Below are 24,879 nucleotides of genomic sequence, written 5' to 3' on the forward strand. Positions count from 1 at the left end.
CCTGGATTGAGTTCCCTGTCTTTCTGCTTTTCAAGTTACACACACAAACACACACACACACACACACACACACACACACACACACACACAGAGTCAAATGATGAGAAAATGAACCTATATGTAGTTAGAGTTCTGGAAGTGAAAGATAGAAAATGTTAGGGCAAAACCATGGTTAGAAGAAATGGCCAGAATTTTCTTAAACTGAAAAGGATCAAGTCATTTGTATTAGCTTTTTATTGCTAGGATGAAATACTTGAGATAGTCTTAACTTTCAGAGTAAAAAAAACTTATTTGACTTTATACTATCGAAAGTTATAAGGCCAAAATTAAGTGGATCTACTGGTTTAGTTCTGATGAGAGTGGTGGATCATTTTATATCCTGGGGGGAATGTATACAGGCGCAAGCAGTAAAATCTTGAACAGGAAGCAGAGAGGAGGGGCTAGGCTCGCTCCTTTTGTAACAACCCTCTCATGAGAAATTAGCCTGAAGACAACTCAGCAACTTCCATCACACTGAGAATCAAGACTCCCATTCACTCAGGCCCTTTCAAACTACCCAGACCATAGCACCCTGGAGCATGCAAACTCAAAACCTCAAACACAATAGGTACAAATAAAATCATGCCTTTTCATAGAGTAAAACTGCTGGAAACCACAAAGACAAAATGTTAAAAGCAGCTACAGAAAAACACCCATTAGCTTCAAATGAGCAGCAGTAAGATGGACAGATGACTTCTACACACAAAGTATGGAAGTCAAAGACGCAGCAATGATATCTTAAAATACCGCAAGGAGGTAACTGTCAGATTGGTACAAAAATTCTTTAAAAATAGAGGCTAAATAAAGACAGTTTCAAGCAACAAAATCAGGATTCTTTGGCTGCAAATTCTCACAGGGAAAAAAACACTGAAGCAGCCTTAAGCAGGAAATAATGTCAGAGCAAAACCAAATACACAAAAAGGAAGGAAGGGCAACAAAAAGGGTTAACATGAGTAAAGCAAGAGGAATAACTACTGTCCAAATCATTAATAATGCAAATCCACTAATGCAAAATTTGATTATTTGGCCATAGTACTACTAGCATTATTATTGTGCTAAGGTCTTTTTAAGAAAGATTCATATTTATTGGACAGTCAGCTATACTGCGAGAAGGAGGAGAGACAGAGAGGAATATCTTCTGTCTGATGATTCACTCCCCAAGCAGCCCGCAATGACTGGAGCTGAGCTAATCTGAAGCCAGGATCCCAGGATCCCAGAGCTTTTTCTGGGTCTCTCACATGGGTACAGGGTCCCAAATCTTTGGGCCATCCTGGACTGCTTTCCCAGGCCACAAGCAGGGAGCTGAATGGGAAGCGGGGTCACCAGGATTAGAACCTGTGCCTGTACGGGAACCCAGTGTGTTCAAGGTGAGGACTTTAGCCACTAAAGTGCTGGGCCCCTAAAGTCTTTGTTTTACCCAGGAAGTAGTAAAAACATATATATATTAATATACTGGACTGTAGTAGGTCAAAGATGCATATTGAAAAGAATGCAGGAAAATGTAAAACTAACAAGCTAATGGAAGCAGGGATAACCAATAAATAACGCTCTAGAGCAGGCTGTCTCCTTGCCCTCCAACCAACTGAGCTGTTGTTCTAGCACCCCAAGCCATTTCTTTGCACTTAATCATTATATTTTCTCAACTTTGGGGCACTCATATGCATGGATTTTGAGTTATCAACAAGTTTGTTTGAGAAAGAAAACTTTTTGGAACATTGGAAGATCCAATCATGCTTATAGTCAGGATGAACATGCCTTTTGTGTTTGATTTGCTATTTTTGAATTCATTCTACAGGAGAGTGATTACATGGTAAAGACTAAGTTCAGTTTGCTTCAGATGACATTAACATATCTCTCAGTATATTTCTGTTACGTTTATTAACCTAATGAAGTACTACGGAATAATTAGTTCTTATACCATATTCCTGGCAAGCAAATGGTATTCCTTTCCCTGTTCCTCACCCAAAAAAACTCGTGGTAAGCAGCAGATGTTTCCATGCATGTAAAGACCATCTCATGGAAGATTCCAGTCCTTCCAGTGCCATCCCCCGACAGCTGCTCTCAGGAGATGTAGTTTCCAATGAATAGGCTGCCCTTCACATACACAAATCAATGTCTTCCGGAATAACATTGGCTTGCTAGTTAATAGACTTTTGATTTTCCTCACCCATTGATTAATGAGGCAGTAATTCTGCTTCTCAGTATAAGATAAATTAAGAAGTACTGTTACTGGAGCCTATTGGGAAATGGGTTGTGGCTTAGAAAACTGGTGGTAACTATGGAGATGGAACAAGTAGAGTAGCTGACTTTGCTAAAGTAAAATGCTGTCAGGAAACTGAGTGCTAAAAAATTCAGCTCAATCCAACAAGCCATCTTCATGTTCTATCAGCCATATGCATAGCCCCACTAGGGAGAAGAAGTGGGTGGGTTCAGAGAACACTTCTGCTCTAAATGACTCTAACTTCCATAGATTTCTTCCAATGGCAGGTGCAGGCACCCATAAATCAAGTTCACAAATGAACCAAACAGGGATACATGTTACTCTCAGGGCCTCAAGGAGGCAGAAATTACAGGAATTTGGAAGGTTCAGGAGAAGCATCATGAGAAAGTGAGTGGAATTTACACGGATACAGATAGAGAGATAAGGGGCTCTCAGGCATGGAGTGACAAAGTAAGGAGCTCAGTTCCAGGGTGATAACTATTGTGTGTGACCCTAAGAGTTGCCAAAATTTTCTGGGCTTTGGTTCTCTAACCTGGAAAATGTAATTAATGAAGATCACCTTGCAAGGTTATTATTGTGAAGATTCACGGAAACAGATAAGTGCAAAGGGTTCAGCACACTACCTGGACAGATTCTCCATCAATGGGAGCTATGTGCCACACAGTGCCCCAAAAATGACAGCAAGACTTCAGAAACTTTCAATCTGCTTTTCTTTTCGGAAGCAAGAACTGTACTGCTCTCTGGGTTCTCTGCTCGTCAACCCTGAACCACCTGAGTTCCTTCAAGGGAAAAACTTCCCTCGTGTGCTTCTGTGTCCTTTGTAGCTTTCCTCAGGGCAGGGTCATAAGATGTAGGCAGTGCAAAGAAGGAAAATGAATGAGTCCTGCCTCCCCATTTCCTGGTGTTCTCTCGATCCTGCCATCGTGGTGATGATGCGGCCTGGTCCCACCTCCGTACAGCCTGACACGCTCCTCTCTATGACTTAGTGACCGTATTCTTTCTCCTTGGTACCCCATGGAACCTTTGACAAAGCAATACTGTAATCTGCCCCTCAACAGTTTGTACTGACTTGCAGCCCAGAAACCAGGCTTTTTAAGCGCTGTGGTGTGTCCATGGGACATGAGGGCAGAAGCTGAGGAGCAGCCACATTTTTATGAGATCAAGCTCTTGTTTCATCTTTTGCTATTATATTTCTACCTTAAAAGTTTACATCATTATACAATTGAAAATGTAACTTATGTCTTTATAATTTCTGTAGCCAATTTCAAATACATCGAATTTTCAGAGACAATGGACTTCTTTTCCTCTCAGAGATTTTATCTATGTTTTAGCAAATATTAATCTGAAAGCTGGGGCTGGGAGGATGAAGACAGATACAGAGACTGTCAGATCTTCCACCTGCTGGTTTACTCCCCAGATGGCTGCAATGACGGGGGCTACGAAAGGCCAAACCAGAAGCTAGGAACAGCCCGGGTCTCTCATGTGGGTGGCAGGGATCCAAGTACTTGAATATTTGAGCCATCTTCTCTTGCCTCCCAGCCTGCACACCAGCAGGAAGCTAGCATCAGGAGCAGGACTGAGATTCAAACCCAGGCCCTCCAAGATAGAATATGGTCATCTTAAAGGACACCTTGGCCACTTGGCCGAATGCTTGCCTCTAAAACAGTCACTTTTTTGCAGAGGTAATAGAAAAAATATGGCACAACATTCAGAAAACACCAAAGGAAATACAGCAAAAGGTCCCTTTTCTCCTTTCACACAATTTCTCAGGGCACAGGCAACCATTATTAACATTCCTAGTTACCCTTTAAGAGACATATGCATAAATCTTTTAAAAATTTATGCATATCTTTTATATGTATATCTTTAAAAAATTAAGCAGTTTGTCTAAGGAATGTTTCATATCTTCCAAGTCTCATTTTTATTTAATTGGCCCCCTATTAATGGATACTAAAGTAATTTAACTCTGTTCAATGAACATGCGCTTTTGGATGAATATATATTTGCATATATAAATTTCCAGATATGAACACCTGGGTCAAAAGGATGTGTCATCCACAAAGTTTTATTGTTCAGCATCGCCACCTCAATGTATGTTTAAAAAGTGCTGCTTTGCTGTGCTTCTGTCAACATATGGTTATCAACAATTTAAAGATCAAAACCTGTAGTTCTATGGAATTAGTTTGCATTTCTATAGTTGTAAATGAGGTGCAGCATCTTCCAAAACAGCTTAAAAACGTCATTAAATTTCCTTTTTTGAAACCCGTCCATGTATTTTGAACATCCATGTATTGGTTATGGGTCTTTAAAAATTTTTCGCTTAGGAGCTTCTATATATATATTTAAAATATCAGTCCTTTAGTTCTTCCTTTATTGTATGAGCTACAAATACTTACCCCAAGTTTCTATTTTCAAAAATTCTGAATATTTTCCAAGACTAAAAAGTATTTATCAATCTCTTATGATCTCTGGGTTTTGTGACATTTTTGGAAGTAAATTTGCTCTGTCGGGGTCAGGAACATCTGGTCTTTGGGCCACAATAGGTTCATGAAATCATTTAGTCTGGCCTTTTCAAGGCAACCACAGACAGGAATTGAAATCAATGTATCTGTAGGATAGTTTTTAGGTTGGTAAGTTTGCATGACTCAGGAATGATATTGTAAATATCCATATGGCCCTTGTTGGGGGGAAAAAAAGAAAAGGTTCCCTACCTATGCAAATGATTCTTTAATGTTTTGATCCCATGTTTTTATGTCTTCATTTTGATATAGTTGAGTCTTTGGGGGATGGATGCTTAGCTTAGTGGCTAAGATGGCCCCAGGATATCTTTATCCCCTATGGGAGTAGACAGCTTGAGTCCTGGTTCTGTTCCTGATTCTAGCCTCCTGCTAAAGCAGATGCTGAGAGCCATGAGTGATGGCTCATGCACACGGATCCCAACCACCTTTGTAGGACAGCTGGATCAAGTTGTCAGATCCCAGCTTCCACCTGACCCAGCACCAGCTGGTGCAGCCATGTGGGTAGTGGACCAGAGGGTGGGAAATCTCTCCGTTTCCCCTTACTTCTAAAAGAAACAAACCAAGTAAATAAAAAAAAATGAAAAAATATTTCAATGTTTTTTATATATGGAGCTTATTTTGGTGCAAGGATTACGATGTGAAACAGTTTGCTTCTTCCAGATGGTTTTTTCATTATGCCATCATTATGCATTAAAAATCCACTGTTTCCTTGATATAAAATTAGACTTTAATATATTCAATTTCTCAATGAATTTGGATCTATTTCTGGCCACTCTCCTAAATTTTATGGATCTATCTACTCTTAGTCCAATTTCAAACAATTTTATTTAATGTAGTTTTTTTTTTACAGAGGAGAGGAAGAGAGACAGAGAGGAAGATCTTCTGTCCGATGGTTCACTCCCCAAGCGGCCGCAATGGCCAGGGCTGAGCTAATCTGAAGCCAGGAGCCAGGCGCTTCTTCTGGGTCTCCCATATGGGTGCAGGATCCCAAGGCTTTGGGCTGTCTTCCACTGCTTTCCCAGGCTGCAAGCAGAGAACTGGATAGGAAGCAGGGCCACCAAGATTAGAACCGATGCCCATATGGGATTCCAGTGCTTTCACGGCGAGGACTTTAACCACTACACTATCGTGCTGGGCCCTATTTAATATAGTTTTATAGTATGGTTTAACATCTGATTTGGTCAATCTTCATCTTTCATTTTAATTTTCTTTCAGACCTTGCTCTGCCATGGTTGATTTAGTTTTTCATAGAGTCAACCTAACAATTATTGAAAAAAAATTTTGGCAGGTGAGCTGATTAGTTGCATAGATCAGAGATTTAGGGGGCACTTTTAGTTACTAAATGAAGTTGTCTTTGTTTATTTAAACATGATTCATTTAAAAATATAAGTCTACAGTATAAATTGAAGTAGTTCAAAAGGGCATATGGTGTAGTATGAATACATTTTTCGGTTCTAATTCTTCCTGTGCCAGTTGGCCTCAGAAGCAATGAGTTTCTGGTGTGTGTTCACAGAGATATTCTATGCATATAAAATCCTGTATGTACATTTCATCATTTCATTATGACCCACCTTCCTTCCTCCCAGATGGCAGCCAGGCTCTGCTTCTTCCCACACTGTTCTGCTTCTTCCCACTTCACAAGTGACATTGGGAAGCATCTATATTAATACACACAGATCTGCCTTGTTCCTTTTAATAGCTGCATGCTACATGGCTGGTAAGTATAGCCATCATTTTTAATATATCTCCTATTAATAAAAAATTAACATGTTTCAATGGTTTACTTCTTTATGGTAGAGGCAGAAATAAAGAGTCAGCCAGCCAGCCAGCCAGCCAGGGAAGGAGGGTTCCCAAACATTGGTTTACTTCCCAAATGTTCACAACCACCAGGATTAGGCTGGGTCCAAACTGGAAGCTCACAACCCAATCTGTGGGGTGTAGGAAGTCAGTGTCTTCCAGGGTCTTCACTGTCAGGGTCAGGAGCTCGCATTCGATATTAAACCCAGGTATTCCAGTGTGGGTCATGGGAATCTTACGTGCCATCTTAACTGCTAGACCAAGTGCCCTCCTGACTACTCAGCACATTTATTTGTTCTAAAGAATGTTTGAATGAATAGGTTGCCTTAGAATGTTTGCATGAACTTACACGAATTTTGTACCACACATTTTAGGTGAAGATGGACTACATTTATCACAGTGGTCCCATTAGAGTGTATCACTTGTTAAGGATGTAGCTGTAACTATACTTGCTGTAGTAAGTACACTCTATGGTGTTTACACTTTGCTAACACTGCCAGCAATGCATTTCTCAGAGCATACCCCCTGTCATTCAATTACGGGCAACTCACCATGTGAGTGTATAAAATATGGTGCCCAGGACAATGTGAGGATGATTAGCACCACTAAACTGAACACTTAAAATTATGAAGGTGGTAAATTTTGCATCTTTTTATTACAGTTAAAAAATAAAGTGCCTATAGTTACTGCCAAATTACTGTCTAGATCTGAAGCAATTTATTAATCATCCCTTACTTCAATTTGCCTTCTCTTTGCAATATTTTGGCTCAGTTACTATAAAAACAGATTTTGAAGTCAGTAAAAAAAAAAAAAACAACCTGGAAGTCTTTAATAAGGTGTCCCACATTTTTCTCCTGCACAGCTTCTCAGAACAGCTCTCAGGGGTGTGTATTGCTGCTGTGCGAAAACCAGCCCCGGAGGCTGAGGATGCTCCATGGCAGGTGCTCCTCCTCCTGCCCAATTGGCCCCCTGCCAGCCTTCCTGAAGACCAGGAAGACATCATTTCGGCTGCTGGTGATGTTGAGTTTGTGTGACCATGCCAATCAGAGGTTTCAAAGGACCCAAATCATAGCTTTCCGTGTTTTCATTTCTGTAGCACTCCTTCCCCCAGCTGAGTATCATGTATCAGTGAGGGGTCTACTTACGCTATGCAGGGTAAGCCTTGAGTGAGGTAGAGGAAAGCAAAGAGAGGATGTACAAAAGGGTACACTAAGGTAACCCAATAAAATCAGGCACCCCCCATGGGCCGGCGGCATGGCCTAGTGGCTAAAGTCCTCGCCTCGAACCCGCCGGGATTCCATTTGGGCATCGGTTCTAATCTCGTCAGCTCCACTTCCCATCCAGCTCCTTGCTTGTGGCCTGGGAAGGCAGACGAGGACGGCCCAAAGCTTTGGGACCCTGCACCCGTGTGGGATACCCAGAAGAAGCTCCTGGCTTCGGATCAGCATAGCATCGGCCCTTGCGCTCACTTGGGGAGTGAGTCATTGGGCAAATGATCTTCCTCTCTGTCTCTCCTCCTCTCTATATATCTGACTTTCCAATAAATAAATAAATCTTAAAAAAAAATCAGGCACCCCTGGAAGCAGAACGATGGCACACCTACAAAAGCTGTACCCGACCTGCCCCATATTTTGCAAAGCTTTATGGCTTCAAGGCCATTGTGATAGAGTGGGGAGGTAGGACTCTACAGAGGTGATTAAGTGATTAAGGATTAGTGCTCCCATCATGGAACTAGGTTCTCCACTGTGTCCCATGGACTTTCTTACCCTACCACTCTGGAATGGTACAAGCAGCAGTTCCTGACTAGGGGTGACCTCCGGTTTCTGTTGCTCGTCATTCACCCTGGCTGCGGTCTTCTCTTGTGGCAGTATTCAATGGACTAACTCAGAGAAGTGTCACAGATCATGACTGTTTCTTGTGGCAGCAGAGGGTCCACACCCTGTAAAGTGTGCTGCTCCAAATTCTCTTCTGATGTCTCTTCGTTCTGAAAGCAAATTAGTCAAACTCCTCTTTGTGTCTTTCTTTTGCTCCCTGATGTCCATGCCAAAAGACAGCTGCTCAAATACATCTTTTCTTCTTAAAATTCTTACAGTGTCTCAGCCTCCTGTCCTTACTTCTTCCCTCATTTCTTCCCTTTTCTGCTCTTTATTCTTTAGTAGCTTTTCTGCAGCACAATTTACTTCTTTATTCATTTGTGTTCCCATCCAGTCAATAAAACCCAAACACCTTCCTAAAAGTTTGGAAGAAAAGCGAGTTTTAAATCCTTCCAATTCACTCTTGTTTTTTTGTCCCCATAATGAGTTGTTATGAGTTCCAACCCCAAGCCATGTTACTGTGTATTATTCAGTAACCAACATTTTCTCATTAGAGTTATGGTGTACATAAAGAACCAAAGGCATGGCAAGGTTGACTTCGCCATAGAAAACATTTTTAAAACCACACTAAAGCTCATCTACTTGCTCTGTGTAGTATTTTCACAGTTCTTTAAAACATTAAGGCAAAGACTGGATCACTTCTCAAATGCCTACAGCAGCCAGGACTGTGTCAGACTGAAGCTCCTCTGGGTCTCCCATGTGGGTGGCAGGGATCCAAGTACTTGAGCCACCATTTTTGATTATTATAACTGAAATCTGGGAGCAAGCGACGTAGAGTTTTCTCATCTAGATAGAGCAGCATGTTAGGACTCCTGCAAAAAAACTAACAACTGTGATTTTTTTTTAAGATAACGGTTTTAAATTTAGAAAGTGAAAAAAAATTAAAAATTGGACAAAAATGTTTAGTAGTCATATCATTATCTCCAACAATTTAAAGGAAATGAGGACAGAGAATTCTGAAATTTCTTCTTCCAATCCCCAGAGCCTCGTAAGCAGTTTCAACTTTAAAGAAAAAGAACACCTGCTTGTTTATTGATTCCCATGCCACAGGTGGCATGACAATCCTGCCGGCTGGGTTAAGCAATCCACCAAAGCAAGGCCCCCTGAGGATGAAACAATCAATGCCTATGTTAGGGTCCACCATTACCTAACTTCTTATGGTCAGGGAAAGCCTAAACCTGAGAAGTATCAAAGCTGGAGTGATTTTAGTGCATCCTTCGAGAGAACAGGTAGTTTTTTGTTTGTTTTTTCAGAGTGCCTGACTTCCTGCAAGTTATTCATGGCTCATTTGTCAATTAATTAATCCATTCAGATATCTAACAGAAGCTGGAGAGAGCTCATGCATGGAGAGAAGGGGAAATGTCTAGCTGACATAAGGTGAAACGTGGTAAGGGACTCTTCATAAAACAGTATTTTACAGGACTGCTCTATCGATGAGCAGGAGATAACCCTCTACCCATCATTGGTGGACCTGGCAAGGAGGCTTGCCCTCTTCCCAGGACATTTTTAAGAAACGAAACTCCTAGCCTCTCCCTTGTGTAAAGGCAGAGTCCAGCTACGTATCAGCTGTGCATAGTCCCAAGCCAAGAAATGACACTGACATTCAGGTGGGACCAGATGTCAAAAAAAGCACTCTGTTAAAGAAAAAAATAAAGCCTACTACTGAAGACAAACAAGCCACCTGAAAGCCATGAGAAAACTAGTGAATGAGAGGTGGAATGAAGAGGAAAAGTAGGCCTAGGGCCCTGAGACACGAGGAATATCTGAGAGTGATGATCAGACATGCTCAAAATGACTGAAGAGATCAAAGCAGCCCTAATAATGGAATAGTATGAAAAGCAGCAGAGGTGGAATCACAAAGGAGACTCCAGTGGTAAGGAAAAACCAACACTGCATCCCAGGGGCACCAGTGTCTGCTGGAGACAGAGAGCGAACCCATTGGCAGTGGTTCAGCAGGAAGAGACAAACAGCACAGGCAGTGAGTGACTGGAACCCAGACCCCATCTTGCCACAGGAAGAAACACTGAAACCCAGATGCAATCCTGAGCTGAAAGGAGGGGCAGGGAGGAAGCTTCCTCCTTGAGGGGACAGCAGGTGTTAAATGCCAGGGTGCCACATTCCAGCATGATGATGACAGCTCAGTGTGTGTTTGCATGTCCCTGGCTGATGCATAAAGTCCTCTAAAGAGACCAAGGATCCCAGCAGGAAGTGGTTATGCAGGTGTCTTCAATTCCCACCCAATCTGTGAGTGAACTTCTTCAGTGTAAAGTGGTTCATCTTTTAGCTCTCCAGGTTCCTTCTGTGCCACACTGCGCTCACTCCCTTTCCTCTGGCCACACCAGCTTTCTCTCAGTTCTTGAAGCATAATACCCTACTTTCTGCTTCAGGACTTTCTATCATCCACTAAAATGATGCCCGTACTGTTGCGCTCCAGCTTAATGACCATGCTGAGAGACTTTCTCTATGTACTACTGCATTGGAAACAGGCTCCTCCCTACCCCTGCTATTCTTTAAGTCACACCACTCTTGCTTATTTTTAGTTACCACAGTTTATAATTATCTAAAAAACGTATTGATTTGTTTTCATTTTCTTTAAAAGGTGAACACACACACTGATTTCCTCTCCCAAATGCCTGCAATATATACTGTTGGATCAGACTGAAGCCAGCAGCCAGGAACTCAGTCTGGGTCTCCTATGCTGTGGCAGGGACCCATGTGTTTGAGTTATCAACTGCTGCCTTCCAGGGTGTATATTAGCACGAAGCTGGATTGGAAGTGAAGCAGCAGCACTCAACTCATATGGGATGTAGACTTAGTTGCTGTACCAAATACCTTCCACTTAACTATCTTTTTAAAACTTGTTTTCTTGCCTCCCCTGTTAGGATGTAGGTTCAGGAGGGGAGGCCACTTTCTTGAATACCATTATATCTCCATTGCATGCAGCAGGTATTCCGTAAAGTTAGCAAATGATGAATTCCCAAGTTCAATTAATTAATATTAATGTCATCAAATGAAAAAACACATAATTAGGCAGCATTCTTGAAGCAACCTACAGTATCTGCTGGAGACAAAGGATACAGAAAGGGGAAGGGCAGCTTTAGTGAGAGAGACCTCAAAGAAATGCAGGAAATATGATGAACGGCATGGAAATGACATGGGAGAGAGAGGGTACTGAGGAGGGGGGCACACCTGGCAAGAACCAAGGCAAGCCCTCAGCAAGCAACTGTTCAGCCGAGTCATGAAGGATGAACAGGAGTTCATTAGTTGCAAGGGCTGACATGTTTCTGGCTGAAGATCCAAATGCCAAAAGGGTCACTGTGCTTTGGGGAGACAGAGAAGTTCCACATGGGTAAAGCTAGAGTTACTGCAAGAAAAAAGATTGGAACAGTATGCTTGGACTAGTTATAAACCCTTTTCAAGTTATGATAAGGAATTTAGATGCTTGGGTCAAGAAAGAATCATGAAGCATCTTACCTGGGGGAGTGGCAAGATATGATTTATGATTTATGAGGAGCACCCTAGTGCAAGATGGACGATAGGAATATCAGAGGCAGAGATATCAGAAGGCTAATGCAGCAATTTAGGCAAGAGAGGATGAGGAAGTAGGTGCCGATAAGGATGGATCCAAGAGAAGGAAACCTGGGGGTATGGGACAATCAAGCATGGAGCCTGGGTTTTCCACAGAATAAGTAGTGAACAGGATATCCCTTTGGGCTGGTATCCAGCAGAGAATCAGTCACCTTGGAAACATGCCATCCACGTGCCTGCTGGAGCAGAAATGGCCTCAGTGGGCTGTTCTCAAAAACAAGGACGCATCAGCTGACTTTCCCTTCCCACCTCAACCTACTAATGTGACCCACCATTTCCTACTGCCTCACACTGCTTTGGGGTTCCCTCTGTGATCTGCTGGGACAGCCACTGCTCAATATTTCTAATTCCCAGTCTTCAGCGGCCACCAGGAAGTACAAGGGAGCTTCAATGAACTCATGGATTTAAAGGCAGTATACATTGTCCATGAACTTGTTGAAGCCCCTCATATGTGCCGCTGCTCCTGTCTCCCAGTAGTAAACGGTAAACCTCCCGCCCTCCAGGCTCTGTGGCTGCTTGTATCATTACTGCCAACAATGCAGTATATATTTTTTTATTAATTTTCTTGGTGTTTGGCAGTTATAACATTAAAATTTCTACTCAACTGTATTATTATAATTTTCCACTACTAATGGGATTAGTATTTTTGTTCATTTGAGTTCGAAAGTCATTAGCATAAAATTTACCTCCAACAATACCTATTGTGATTTTTAATGCCCTTGAAACTTTCAGTGAGTGGTAAGTCTGTAACAGGAGAATGCTGGTAAGCATACAAATGGCTTTCTTGGGAAAAGTGGGCTTTTTATTTTCCTCATGGTTGAACTTGGGTTCTTTGATAAAGCGATTGGTAGGATATAAGGTATTAAAGGCTGGGAACATTGTGTTAGTTTGTGGATGTTTTCCAACAAGTCCCCCTGGTTATTTAGAGGACATTTTTATATGTTAGGAGGATTCATTTCTTGTTCCTTTTTATGTTGGGCTTTTTTTTTAAAGCTTACTTACAGAAAAATATTGCAAGTTGTGTGCTTGTAGGGAACAATATCTAGGCACATGAATTAGAAGTGAAGGACTCTGGAGTCGCTCTATGTGATGGACTTTACAAGGAGAACTTGATACACTGCCAACACAGGAACCTTTCACAGGCTGGCAAGAGGAATATCTGGCTGGAGGGGACTCTCCGGGGACAGAGAAGGTGCCAACGCAGGGTCAACTTCATGGGCATACCACCTGTGCATTCCTGTGCAACTCCCAGCATTGCCATCTTGAAATTCTTGAGAGTTTACAAGCCTCCCCTCCACCCCGATTTACACAAAGCTCCAAATCATATCCCTGGTACCCTATACAGGGTTTGGAGCCAGGGAGACTTGACTGTGTATTGGATTTGTTATCTGTAAAACAGATAATAATATTGTTCCCTCAGGTTAGATATACAGATGGGCAAAGTAAATGTCTTGCACCTAGAGGACCTGGCAGCTGGTGACGGACACTGAAATATGTCCATTGCCATGCACACTGCACATTGAAACGCATAATTGTGATTTTATATCAGGAATGTTAGCCCACGTAGTATGAAAGCCAAGTCCACACAGCCTGGCTAGGAACACACCAAGCAAAGAACATATTCCTAGGTGAGAGACACTTATGCAGGAGTTCCCATGCGCAAGTTTCAACCTTTACACTGCTATGACACATGACAGAACATGTCCCCTTGTACAGTACACTCCTAGCTTTGTCTGATTCCTGTATGCTTCCCTGCTTTCCAGAAAATCCTCCAGAAAGTTAGCAAGTGAGACCAGCATTATTATAAAGTTGCCCTTGATCTTGATCTAATTTATTTGCAAACTAATATTTCAGCTATTGTTTACAACAAATTGTTTTCAACACCTCCTACCACCAAAACTGGAAAGCCTTTGGGAAATAATTGCATGCTTGAGAACCAAGAATATGGGCACCCAGGCTCCCAGACAATTTAGCCCTATGGCAGGCCAGACACATCGAGTCCTTCGTGACTTTGCTGCAGTCTGAAAGGCATGGCGGCTGGAGTTAGACAAACATGGAGTAGCTAGACAGCTAACCAAGTGATGAATCACATGCACTCTTAAAACATCTGGTCAAACATTTTTTAATTTTTCCCCCCAAGGAGAGAAGAGAGAGGAGACTTTAAATCAAATTAATAACAAACACAAGCTCATTCTTGGGCATTTCCCAACTTGGGTCTGAAAAGTTTCCTCAGGGGATTATGTTTGGGTTAGAGTGACCTTTGCTGCATTGAATTCCAAGTTCATGGGCAGCAGCATGGAGTCCAGATGGTAGGCTTCAAGGGGAAGCCCCAGGCTTCTCCGCCTCCTGCACTGCTCAAGCCTCCGAGTGTCTGCCCACAAGGAAGCCAGTGGTCTGCCCGTGACCTGTGTGGTGAAATGACCACAGAACACCTGGTAGGCAGTGCAATGTGGCTGTCCGTGGAACTCGCTCAAATCACATGGTTCCTGTGGTTAGTGGCAGCTAAAGCTGTACCATCATCTCTCCATTAACCATCACTCTTGAGAAATATACCACTCTTCTTCTAAGATCCTCTGTCTGGCATTAACTAGATTGGGATTTTGATGAAGGTCAATGGCACTGTTGGCCAAATACATTGGACAGGAATGGTGGGCTATTCATCCTGTCTCTCTCAGCAGTCTGAGATAATTCAGGCCTGGACGAAGAAAAGACAGTGGGCTTACAAGACATGGAACCCAGAGGACACCTCAGGACATGATGATTCCGACTACGGACCAACCAATTTATCAAACATCTCAAGACGCAGTGGCAGAAGGCATGTGTGAATACACTAGCATTTATGTTCAGAAATGGCAATTTGGCTGTGAAAGTTTGAATATCACCCAACCCTGCCAGTGTTCTCAAAGATCATAGAAAGAAAGCATTAATCATCACTTTGATTCTCAGGGAATCAGACACAGAACCTCCCACCAACATGGCCACTGCAGCAGCATTCAGCACGAGCTGAAAACAAACGGCCGAGGAGAACCCAAGACGACAGCAAGGACATTTGTGGCTCTCTCCTCCTATCCCCGAAACTCAGCAAACATATTTTATATTTTCTTCCAGTACATTTTACTGCATGCAAATCTCAAACTGCTTGGAAAGCAGATACGGAATGACTGGTTTTTGCATTTCTGGTTTTTGGTCCTTGTGTAATTTTTTTTTTCCTACCTGTTGTCGAATTTCTTCCTCCATTTTCACTGGTGAGCCCAATTCTGCCACTTGTTTGACACCTTCACTGGCGTATCCTCCGTACTCCCACAACACATAATTCTTGGAGTGCGATCCACCAATGATTGCTGACCAGTGATTGGCCCGACCTGGGAAGACCAATGAAGATGCGGTTATCAGGAGTGGGATCCACCAATGATTGCTGACCAATGATTGGTCTGATCTGGGAAAACCAATGAAGATGTGGTTATTAGTGTGATTGACACATGAGTCCCTTAGATGGGGCGGAGATATAACTGAATGATTCAGCCAGTGCTGATTAAGCATTGACCCTGTGATTGGCCCAGTGCTATTCAGTAAGACAGAGTCCCTGCAGATGGGCAGGGTTGGGGAACAGGCAGACAGGTCAATCACAGATGCCTGAATAATGCAGGCAGTCCAGGGAGGCCTTCTCTCTGGGAAGGGAACAGTTGAGAGAATTATAAGAGGTGATTAGATTTGTAAGGCAAGATAGAGAGGACAGCTATTTCTGGCAGACTTAGATACATTAAATAACATTGTGTGCTCGGAGAGTCAGAAGTAATTCAGCATTGCTGTGTCACAATGAGTAAGCAACTCATGCCAGAGAGGTAGGAAGAAGCCAGCCTCATGAGCGGCCCAGATGCTTCAGAAGTTTGGGATGTCACCTGAAAGGATCTGAAAACCACTGAAGAGTTCCAAACAGTGAAATGTCATGATCACATTTGCATTTTCGATAGCTCATCCAGACAGCTGGATGTGAAGAATGCACTGATGGGATTAAACTAGAGTGCTAAGCTTGGGGAGGCGTGCAAAGAGTCAAAGACAAAGGATGTGTACCGCAGCTCAGGGCAATTCGGAGGCATCAACACAGCTGCCTGCAGCTGACTGTTCAATCCCTTCCAGCGTGAGGAACAGGCAGGCTCCCCGTGGTTACAGGATAGGCTAGCTAGTTTGGATATGTGGGAGTGGCCTGTCCACAGGGGCTTGGTGAAGATCTGTGGGACGCTGACTGCAGTGGGATGCAGGAGTGAATGAATGCACAGCTTCAGATCTTGGGGAAACAGACCTGGGAGAGACCAAGACAGAAAGACATTTGATGATTTTACCAAAGTCCTCAAAGAAGGGACAAAAAGGAAGCTGATAATTAACATCAGGATCATTCAAGATTTATCTTTGTATATGATGATTACAAATATATGCATGGTTATGTGCTATATAATATTTTGGTAAAAGGTACATTGCATATATGAGAATAGTCCTGTAAGCTTATACCAGCTAGTGAACTCATAGCCATCTTAGTTTAAGTATACTCTGAGGTACTTGCTCAATGACAAAATTGCCTAATGACCACTTATTTGAATGTATCTCCATTGTTATGTGCCATGTAATGGCATATTTATAATTCACAGATTGTATCTAATCCATAGGTTGGCTCAATTCTCAGCCATCCTATCAAGTTCTATAAGTTAAAGGAATTTTTTTTTGCACATAAAAGAAAAGTTGAATTGGGTGAAACAACTGACATCTTTCAATCTATCACTCACCCTGTGACCCAGAGTACACAAAACCCTGTCACTCCAGTCTACCTCCTAGGAAGAGGGAATTCTAAATAAGTAACACCTGCCATGGCTACTCCAGAGCCCCCTGCTCCAGGAGCACAAATCAAAGCCAGGCCATACCCTTAGGTAGAAGACATAACCCATATAGGTCAGCTTAATCGCTTGATCCTTATTTCCTACACATCAAGGAAGTGCAAACTCTGTGTCTGTCCCATATTCCTCAGGAAGACAGATGGAGAGGCTGCTAGCTATCTCTGTAGTCCATTTCTTAGGCAGGGAGAATGTCCTCACTGTCGACTAAGCCAAGAGTGTGATTTCACAGCTGATAGCCAGTTACGCTCTCTGGGCCTTGATGTGCACAAGGAAGACCCACTTCAGCATCTCTTGCTGCCACCCATCCCACAGCTCCCCCAGAACCATTCCACTGAAATTGGTCCAGGTTTGTCCTACATGCAAATCTGCCCCTCTGTGGTTTAGCATTTGCAGCTCTCTCTGGGCTCTCTGCTTTCTTGGGGTTTCCAACTCCCATTGCTCTTTCACAATTTATTCAGGAGCCTCCCAAGGTCTACCCATGCCAACCTAAGCTCTTCTCTTGCCTTCCCATGGCACATAGCATATTTATCATTACAGTGTGGCCCACTGGGCTGTAAGCTCCCCAAGGGATGCGGTCTTCAGCACGGTACATGACACATGGCAGATGCTTACTACATGTTTCCAGAAGCATTTCATCCAAATAATCAAATGAGATGGGTCAAGGTGTTGTTTAAAGTATTTGAGGACAAGGGTACAGGTTTGAGTCACAGGTGCTCTACTTCCAATCTAACTGCCTGCTAATGTGCCTGGGAAGTAGAGGAAAATGGCCCCAAGTGTTTTGGCCCCAGCCACCCATGTGGGAGACCTAGAAGCAAATTCAGGCGTTGGGCAGGAGCCAGTTCTGACCAACGAGGCCATCTGGGGAATAAGCCTATGAATGGAAGAGCTCTCTGTGTCTCTCTCTGTAACTCTGCCTTTCAAATAAATAAATCTTTTTTAAACATAAATATTTGAAAAGAAAGTTGTACAGATTTGACTCAATATGATTAAATCCAAGTCTTAGCTCAGCAATGTTCCCACACGTACTAGGCTAAAGCACTCGGCTATCTCTCATTCTGTTAAAAAACAAAACACAACAACAAAAGGAAAGACATTGATCTTGCAGCCAGCAGACAAAAAATCAAAATCCTAGCCTTGCCACTTACTGGCTATGCAAACTTGGTCAGATTCAATTATTTTATTTCTCCGAGTCTTAGCATCCCATTTTGTAATTCAGGAATGATAATGCCTACCTTATCGATCTCTTCTGAGAATTAAATTAGATTATTTTCAAAAAGAGATAATGTATGTGAAATCACTGCTGGTATACAATAGACAATAATTATGACTTCCTTCTTTCATGGTTATTATGGAGCACATAAAAATGAGTAAAACATGAAACCGACCCTTAACGAAGTATAAGATGCAAGATACAAGTATTACACCATATAAAAAGAACAGGAATAAGCACAATCATATGGGATTATGGGATGGGCCCAAATGGATAGTTCTTGTTCATTCATTCAGCTTCCATTAACTATATGCCAAGCATGGCAGCAGGCCCTGGACACTGACCAGAATGGGATTTGACACTTTCTCTGAAGGGACCTGCAGTCTGGGAGTGAAAGAGACAGATGGGTAAGCAGATTAATTACAATTCAGCATGGTCAGGATCATTACAGAATTAGTACCAGCACAGGTGATACAGGAGCTGTCTCTGAACTCCCCGGATCCAAAGATTCAACCAAGGCAATGAATATAGGTATTCTGAGAGCAGGGTCTTACTCTTGCATGAAATTTCACTGGACCAGTTCAACAGTCCAGCCAGTATGATTACTAGTTTCCTATAATGGACTTGCAGCATATGTATGATATGAATTCAAATTTAAACACATTTAAAGACACAAATCAAATCACAGGTATTTGCAAAGTGGAAGGGACTAGGCACATTTTCCTGAGTGGGAAGGGGAATACAGCAGGCACCCATAAAAAAATGATGCAATATTAGAAAGTGGCATCAGGGTTAGGTGAGTGGCAATCACCCTGACACAAATGGTGCAGAGTAAGGCATGGTGGGCAGAAGCCAGAGGACTGGTGCTCCAGACCGCCAGCTGTGTCCGTGAATCTCAGAGGCTCAGTCTCCTTAGAAAAGTGGGGGTAATAATGACGAAGTCACACTGACTTGCAGGGCTGTGCAAATTAATCCTTTAAAAATCCTGCTTTGAAAAGAACTATCAGAGTGGTAAGAAAGTATATAAACAAAGATCTCTGCATTATTTCTGACATCAAACACTACAGGCATCTCCAAGAAACCAAACCAAGGTGGAGAAGCAAGGGGAGTGTCCCACATGCAGAAGGTTGGAGAGACTTCGGGTAGCACCCTGGTGAAGACTGCTGGGAGGACTGCTGGGGGGACAGTGGGAATGGGGACTTCACTCATGACATAGAGAAGAGGAACGAATATCTGTGAGGTGTTAAGATGGTGTTTTCCAACTTTATCCTTATGTTCCAATGGAGGAAACTGGATTCCAGAGAGCTCCAGGAACCTGGCTAAGCTCACACAGTAAGGGAAGGGCAAAACTGCGACTCTGCCACTTCACTTCAGAACACCTCCTCTTTTCCTTATAACCCACTGGGAAATTAGGAGAGGAATAAGACCACTTTCGTGGTTACAGTGTGCTTAGATAAAGAGAAGCTGAAATAGAAACTTAGTTGTGGAGGGTTCTGAGAGCCCATCATGGTCAATGACGTTAGGAAAGGGAGAACAATGGTCAAGAGCTCCATCTAGAAGAATAACATGATGATACGTCACCGTGACATCCTGTGTTAGCATCTACTGAGCCAGGCACCATGCTAAAGATCTGATCTGTATTAGCTTATTAGGAACACTTGAAAAGTCTTTTGAAACAGAAACTTTCAGAATTCCTTTTTTTCACATAAAGAAGCTCAGGGAAATGAAGAGAGTTAACCCAAGGTCACAGAAGATGAGTGAAGATGCTGACCAGCAAGCACCAGAGCACAGCTACCCTTCACCACACTGTGTCGTATCCCTGAGAAGACATGCCTGGGCATAGGAGAGGAGGGGTTCATCAACCAAGGGCGTATGTGTTGGAAACCTGGTCCCTAACATGGTGGTATCAGGAGCTATTGTGAATCCTTAAGAAGTGAGGCCTTGTGGGAAGTCATCTGGTCATTGGTGCCAATGCCCTCACAAGAGGTTAAAATCATTCTCACCGAACCTTGAGTTATAAAGGAATAAACCTGATCGCTCCCCTCTCTTTGGTTTCCTGTCTGGAGATTACATCTCTCAGTTCACATGCACTCCCATGGTGATAACATCTGCCATGGGGTCCTCACCGGAGACTGCACACATGGTGGTGTTCATTCAGTCCTGGACCTCCAGCTCCCAATGTTATGAGCCAGCTAAATCTCTTTTCTCTGCAAAGTAGCTGGCCTCATGTATTTCATTACAGTAATGAGAAACAGATTCTATAGGAACAGGCCAAGAGCAAGGAGGTCTTACAAAAAATGTTTTAACATTCCCCATAAAAATTGTGTAGGATGTTCCTTGGGTCACTGGCAGAGGACATATGGACAAGGAGCCAGGAGTGTAATAAGACAGGATGACAGGAGATTGGACAGGTCTTGGGAATAAGCTCAGTGAAGATGTTAAAACTTTTATATTTGATTGATCATTGCATACTCTAGTCTCAGTTTTGAAAGTTTCTGAGTTGAACAAGTGAGATCAGTGTCAATCTCAGCCTATTTATCTATAGAGACAGTAATCTGGCCTTCCTCCTAATGATGCTCTGAGCCTGAAGTCCACAAAATGATGAGCAATGACTGACACAGAAAATAGACTAAATATTAGAGAGTACATTGAGATCTAATGAGAGCTGGGCAAGGCAGAAAAGTTTCTCAAAGGCATGGTAACCAAAGAAAATCTTCCTGGGCAATTAGGTGGCAGTTTGACCTAGAATGTGTGGGTGGAGATGACAACATGTCAGAAACAAGAACTTGAATCTGAAAATAACAACCCAGAATGATCTGAATAAAACTCAGTGGTCTGAGACCTGCAGATGAGATGGTTAAGCAGGTTCCAGGATCTAGGGTATAAGGACACTGACTACTGGGTCCTTCCATCTTTTGAGAAATAAGGGAGGAGAAAAAGAGAATCTAGGTTTAAGGAAGCCTGGAGAGAATGGGGCAAGGCCAGGACCTATGGCTTCTTCATGGGAGTACTCAGGGTGGCTTTGGGGTTCTTGGTGAAACAACGAGGCCTCAGAGTTTAGGGGCAGAGAAGCAATGGCTATCTCGCTAACCCCTTTATCTTTCAGGTAAGGGATCAAGTTCTGAGGTTTAGCATATCCCTAACAGGTCCCAGCCATGTTCATTGGGATTTTATTCCCAATTGATTAGATGGGTTAGGCTTATATGGGACAGAGACAGGTAGGAAGCTGGGAGAAAGAAATGACTTAGTATGTGAATTTGAGTTACTGATGGCAAATCTGTACACCTACATAAAACATCACTCTAAAGAGATGTTTTGGAAATATGTAGGAACCTCCCAACATCTCTTCTGGTATGTAAGTGGTGTTAGATTACCAGTATTGACAAGGATGCCTAAAAGGTCAGCAGTGATCAGAGAACAACCATGTTGTTTTGTCTGGTGTTGGAAGAGGCATACTGCATAGTAATGTGTTTTCTGAGGTGTCCTGCACATGGCAATGTAATGGCTAATTTTACACATAAACTTGATTGGGCTACGGGGATGGGGACAGACACATGCTCAGATATTATTTTCTTGTGTCTGTGAGGGTGTTCTGGATGAGATTAGCATTGATTTGACAGACAAAAGCAAAGCAGATTGTCCTCCCTAGATGATAAATGGGTGAATACAGTTGGTTGAAAACCTAAAGAAAACACAAAGGTTGATTCTTCTTCCAATAAGAGGGAATTTCTTTTGCCTAAGTGCTCCCTTCACCCTCAACTTTGGACTCAGACTGAATGACTGGTTCTCACTGGGCCTTTAGCCCATCAGCCTTCAGACTAGAACTACTCCATTAGCAATCCTGGTTCTCAGACCTTTCAGATTGACACTGGAACCAATCATTGGCTTTCTAAGGTCTCCAACTACTTCTGATGGGACTTCTCAGTCTTCATAGTCAGGAGGACAATTCCCTATAATTCGTCTCTTCATATACACATGCTATTGGTTTTGTTTCTTTAGAGGACCCTGCCCAGTATAGGAGCTGGTCAGTAACTGCCCAGATTTCTTGACCAGTGGCTTTGGTACTCTACTAAGCTCAATTCTGCAGGCAGCTTCCTTTGTCATTTCCTTGACATCTATTCTTAGGGCTTCCCTGGACCATGTGCTAAACTTTTGAGACTAGATTATTTCAATCTCCTGTTCTCTTACTTTGGCCTCCCCCATAGTACTCTTCAGCAGATCTTTGCTTTGTGCCTTGCTGGGTTTTTTCTGAAATTTGAAGTAACCATATCAAACAGAATTCCACTAATATCTAAATTCTGGCTTCTCCTTTAATCTCTTAGTATGTGACCTGTCACTTAAGGCTTCCCCGATCAGCAAAGTCAACTCATTCACAGACTCATCCATGCTTCATGTGGCTGTTGACCAAGAGAAAAATATTGTGGTAATGCCAGCTTGATTCATGAATGCTGGCTTGACTCTCACTTCCCTCTTGCTATTGTATGTTCACCCTGGGGGCAGACCCAGGATCTGCGTGGTTTCTGATGCTCAGGATCCGGCCACAGAACTTGGCCTCTGGGGGAGGGGCTGCCACTGGGTGCCTCCCAGGAAATAGCCTGTACTTGTGCTTTAGTCCTTCCTGCTCTTGGCTGCTCCAAGAACTCACTCTGCTTTTTACTATCCCATTCCAGTCCGTCCTCTTGGAAAGAAAAACATGTTTTTCAATCAGGCCAAGAATTCCTCAGCTTTCTACCTTCTTGCATTCCTCATCCAGCCACTTTCTTTTATCTATCCTAGGCTTCCAAGTGTAATTTTCCATCCCTGTAAATATCCTTGCACTTATGACATTGTCTATGTGTTTCCCACTTTCTCTGATTCTCCAAAAGTAAGATTCTATTCCACTCTATTAATTGATTCACTGAAAATTTATTTGGTTTATACTATGTGCTATGGCCAGAGGCCAGCAAGCTACAGCTGCCTGTTTTTCTTCCAACAAAATCTTGTCCCCATTTGTTATCTACAGTCTGTTTATGGCTGCTCCCATGCTACAGTGGCAGAGTTGAGTAGTTACAAGAGGCTGTTTGGCCTGCAAACCTTATAATATTTACTATTTGCCTTTTTGCCAGAACCTGTGCAAGGCCATCAAGACTGTAAGATAAGAAAGATTTGGTCTCTGTCCTTGAGAAGTTCAGTCTGGAGGCAAAAGCAAAAGGCATAAAAGACAAGTCATAAAAAGGAATTATAGTGCAGGGTGTGTGATGCAACTTCGATAAAGGCAAATACAGAATGTTAAACATGAAATAAGGGACACATAGGCCAGAGAGTACAGAAGACTTCCTGGGGAACATGGCTGCTGAGCTAAAGTATGAATGGGAATTGGTAAGGCACACAGGGAAAAGAGGGCAAAGGAATAATAGGTACAAAAGCAGAGGCAGAGGAATTTGAAAAACCATGAGTAGATCGTGATAGTTTGCTTATGTGTGTATGTGCAAGTATGTATGCATGTGTATGAAGAATGGATGGTCACTGATGAGACCAGTAGACAGTATGAGCATAGTTTTCAAAAAACATCTGTATTTACTTATTTGGAAGAAGAGAGGAGGGAGGGAAGCAGGGAGAGAGAAAGAGAGAGAGACAAATTTTTTCTTCCAGTGGCTTATTTCCCAAATGGTTGCAATGGCCAATTCTGGGCTAAGCCAAATCCAAGAACTATCTCTGTCTCATGGATGTCAGGGGTCCAATCAGGTTGGCCACCTTCTACTTTATTACATGCATTAGGAAGAAACTGGATCAGAAATGGTATAGCTGGGACTCAAATTGGTATAGCAATTTAAGATATGATATTCTGGCATTGCAAATGATGGCTAACCCTTAGCACCACAATGCTTGTCCCAATATGAATGTCTTAAGGGGAACTTTCAATTTTATTTAGAAAGCAATAAGCAGTAGAGAATATAGGGACCTGCACTATGGCACAGCACGCTAAGCTCTTGTGGCTCTGGCATCTGATGTGCATGTTGGTATGAATCCCAGCTGCTCCACTTCTGATCCAGCTCCCTGCTAATGTGCATGAGAAAGCAGTAGAGATTGACCTAAGTGCTTGGGTCCCTGCATTCCAAATGGGAGACCCAGAAGATCCTCCTGCCATCAGACCAGCACATTGAAGCCACTGGGGAGTGAATTAGTGGTTGGAAGATCTTTCTCTCTACATAACCCTAGCTTTCAAAACAAAACTAAAAAAGAGAATAAAGACAACCATAAAATCTGTGCACTGGTCCTATGCTTTTGACTCAGGGATTAGTTGACATCAAACTAATCTTTCTGTCATAAGTTATTAGGAAAAATATGAGGCTCCAGTTTTCTAATGCTGCAGAAACATGTAGCAAAGGATGATGGTGCCTGAGAGAAGGTAAACACAGCCGGTGAGCCCATCTTGGCCTCGGCTTTCTGCCCAAGAATCTTTCCATTTTGTGGTGTGGAAAGATGAAGTAGAGCAGAGCAGAACATAGCAAACTCAACTAAGCAGACAGATAAAGGAGGTGGGGCCTTTAGAGGCAGATGAGATTTATGGGTTATAATGCCAAAGAGAACCAACTTCAGAAACACGCACAGAAACTTCCTGAAAAATTTGACCAAACACTGAACTACAAATACAGCGTGAAACTCCACAGGATTGGCAGAGAATAGCTACAGCGAAATTAAGAAATAAACATCCCAGAGATCAGACAATGCTGGAGCTAGAGGACTGCTAACCATCTATATTTGG

At 42.7% G+C, this 24,879-nt stretch overlaps 1 protein-coding gene across 1 annotated transcript in view; it reads right to left on the reverse strand.

Annotated features, from left to right (window-relative positions):
• The window catches only part of SPON1 (spondin 1), a 279,261-nt gene that overhangs the window by 88,406 nt on the left and 165,976 nt on the right, over positions 1 to 24,879 (reverse strand). Inside the window, exon 6 of the mRNA XM_040989073.1 lies at positions 15,252 to 15,400. Within this exon, the coding sequence (XP_040845007.1) occupies positions 15,252 to 15,400 (149 nt within the window). The remainder of the gene's footprint in view (positions 1 to 15,251; positions 15,401 to 24,879) is intronic.

The sequence above is a fragment of the Ochotona curzoniae genome, unplaced genomic scaffold (assembly GCF_017591425.1).
Source record: "Ochotona curzoniae isolate NIBS_2020 unplaced genomic scaffold, NIBS_Ocur_1.0 contig_517, whole genome shotgun sequence".
In the NCBI taxonomy this organism is placed as follows: domain Eukaryota; kingdom Metazoa; phylum Chordata; class Mammalia; order Lagomorpha; family Ochotonidae; genus Ochotona; species Ochotona curzoniae.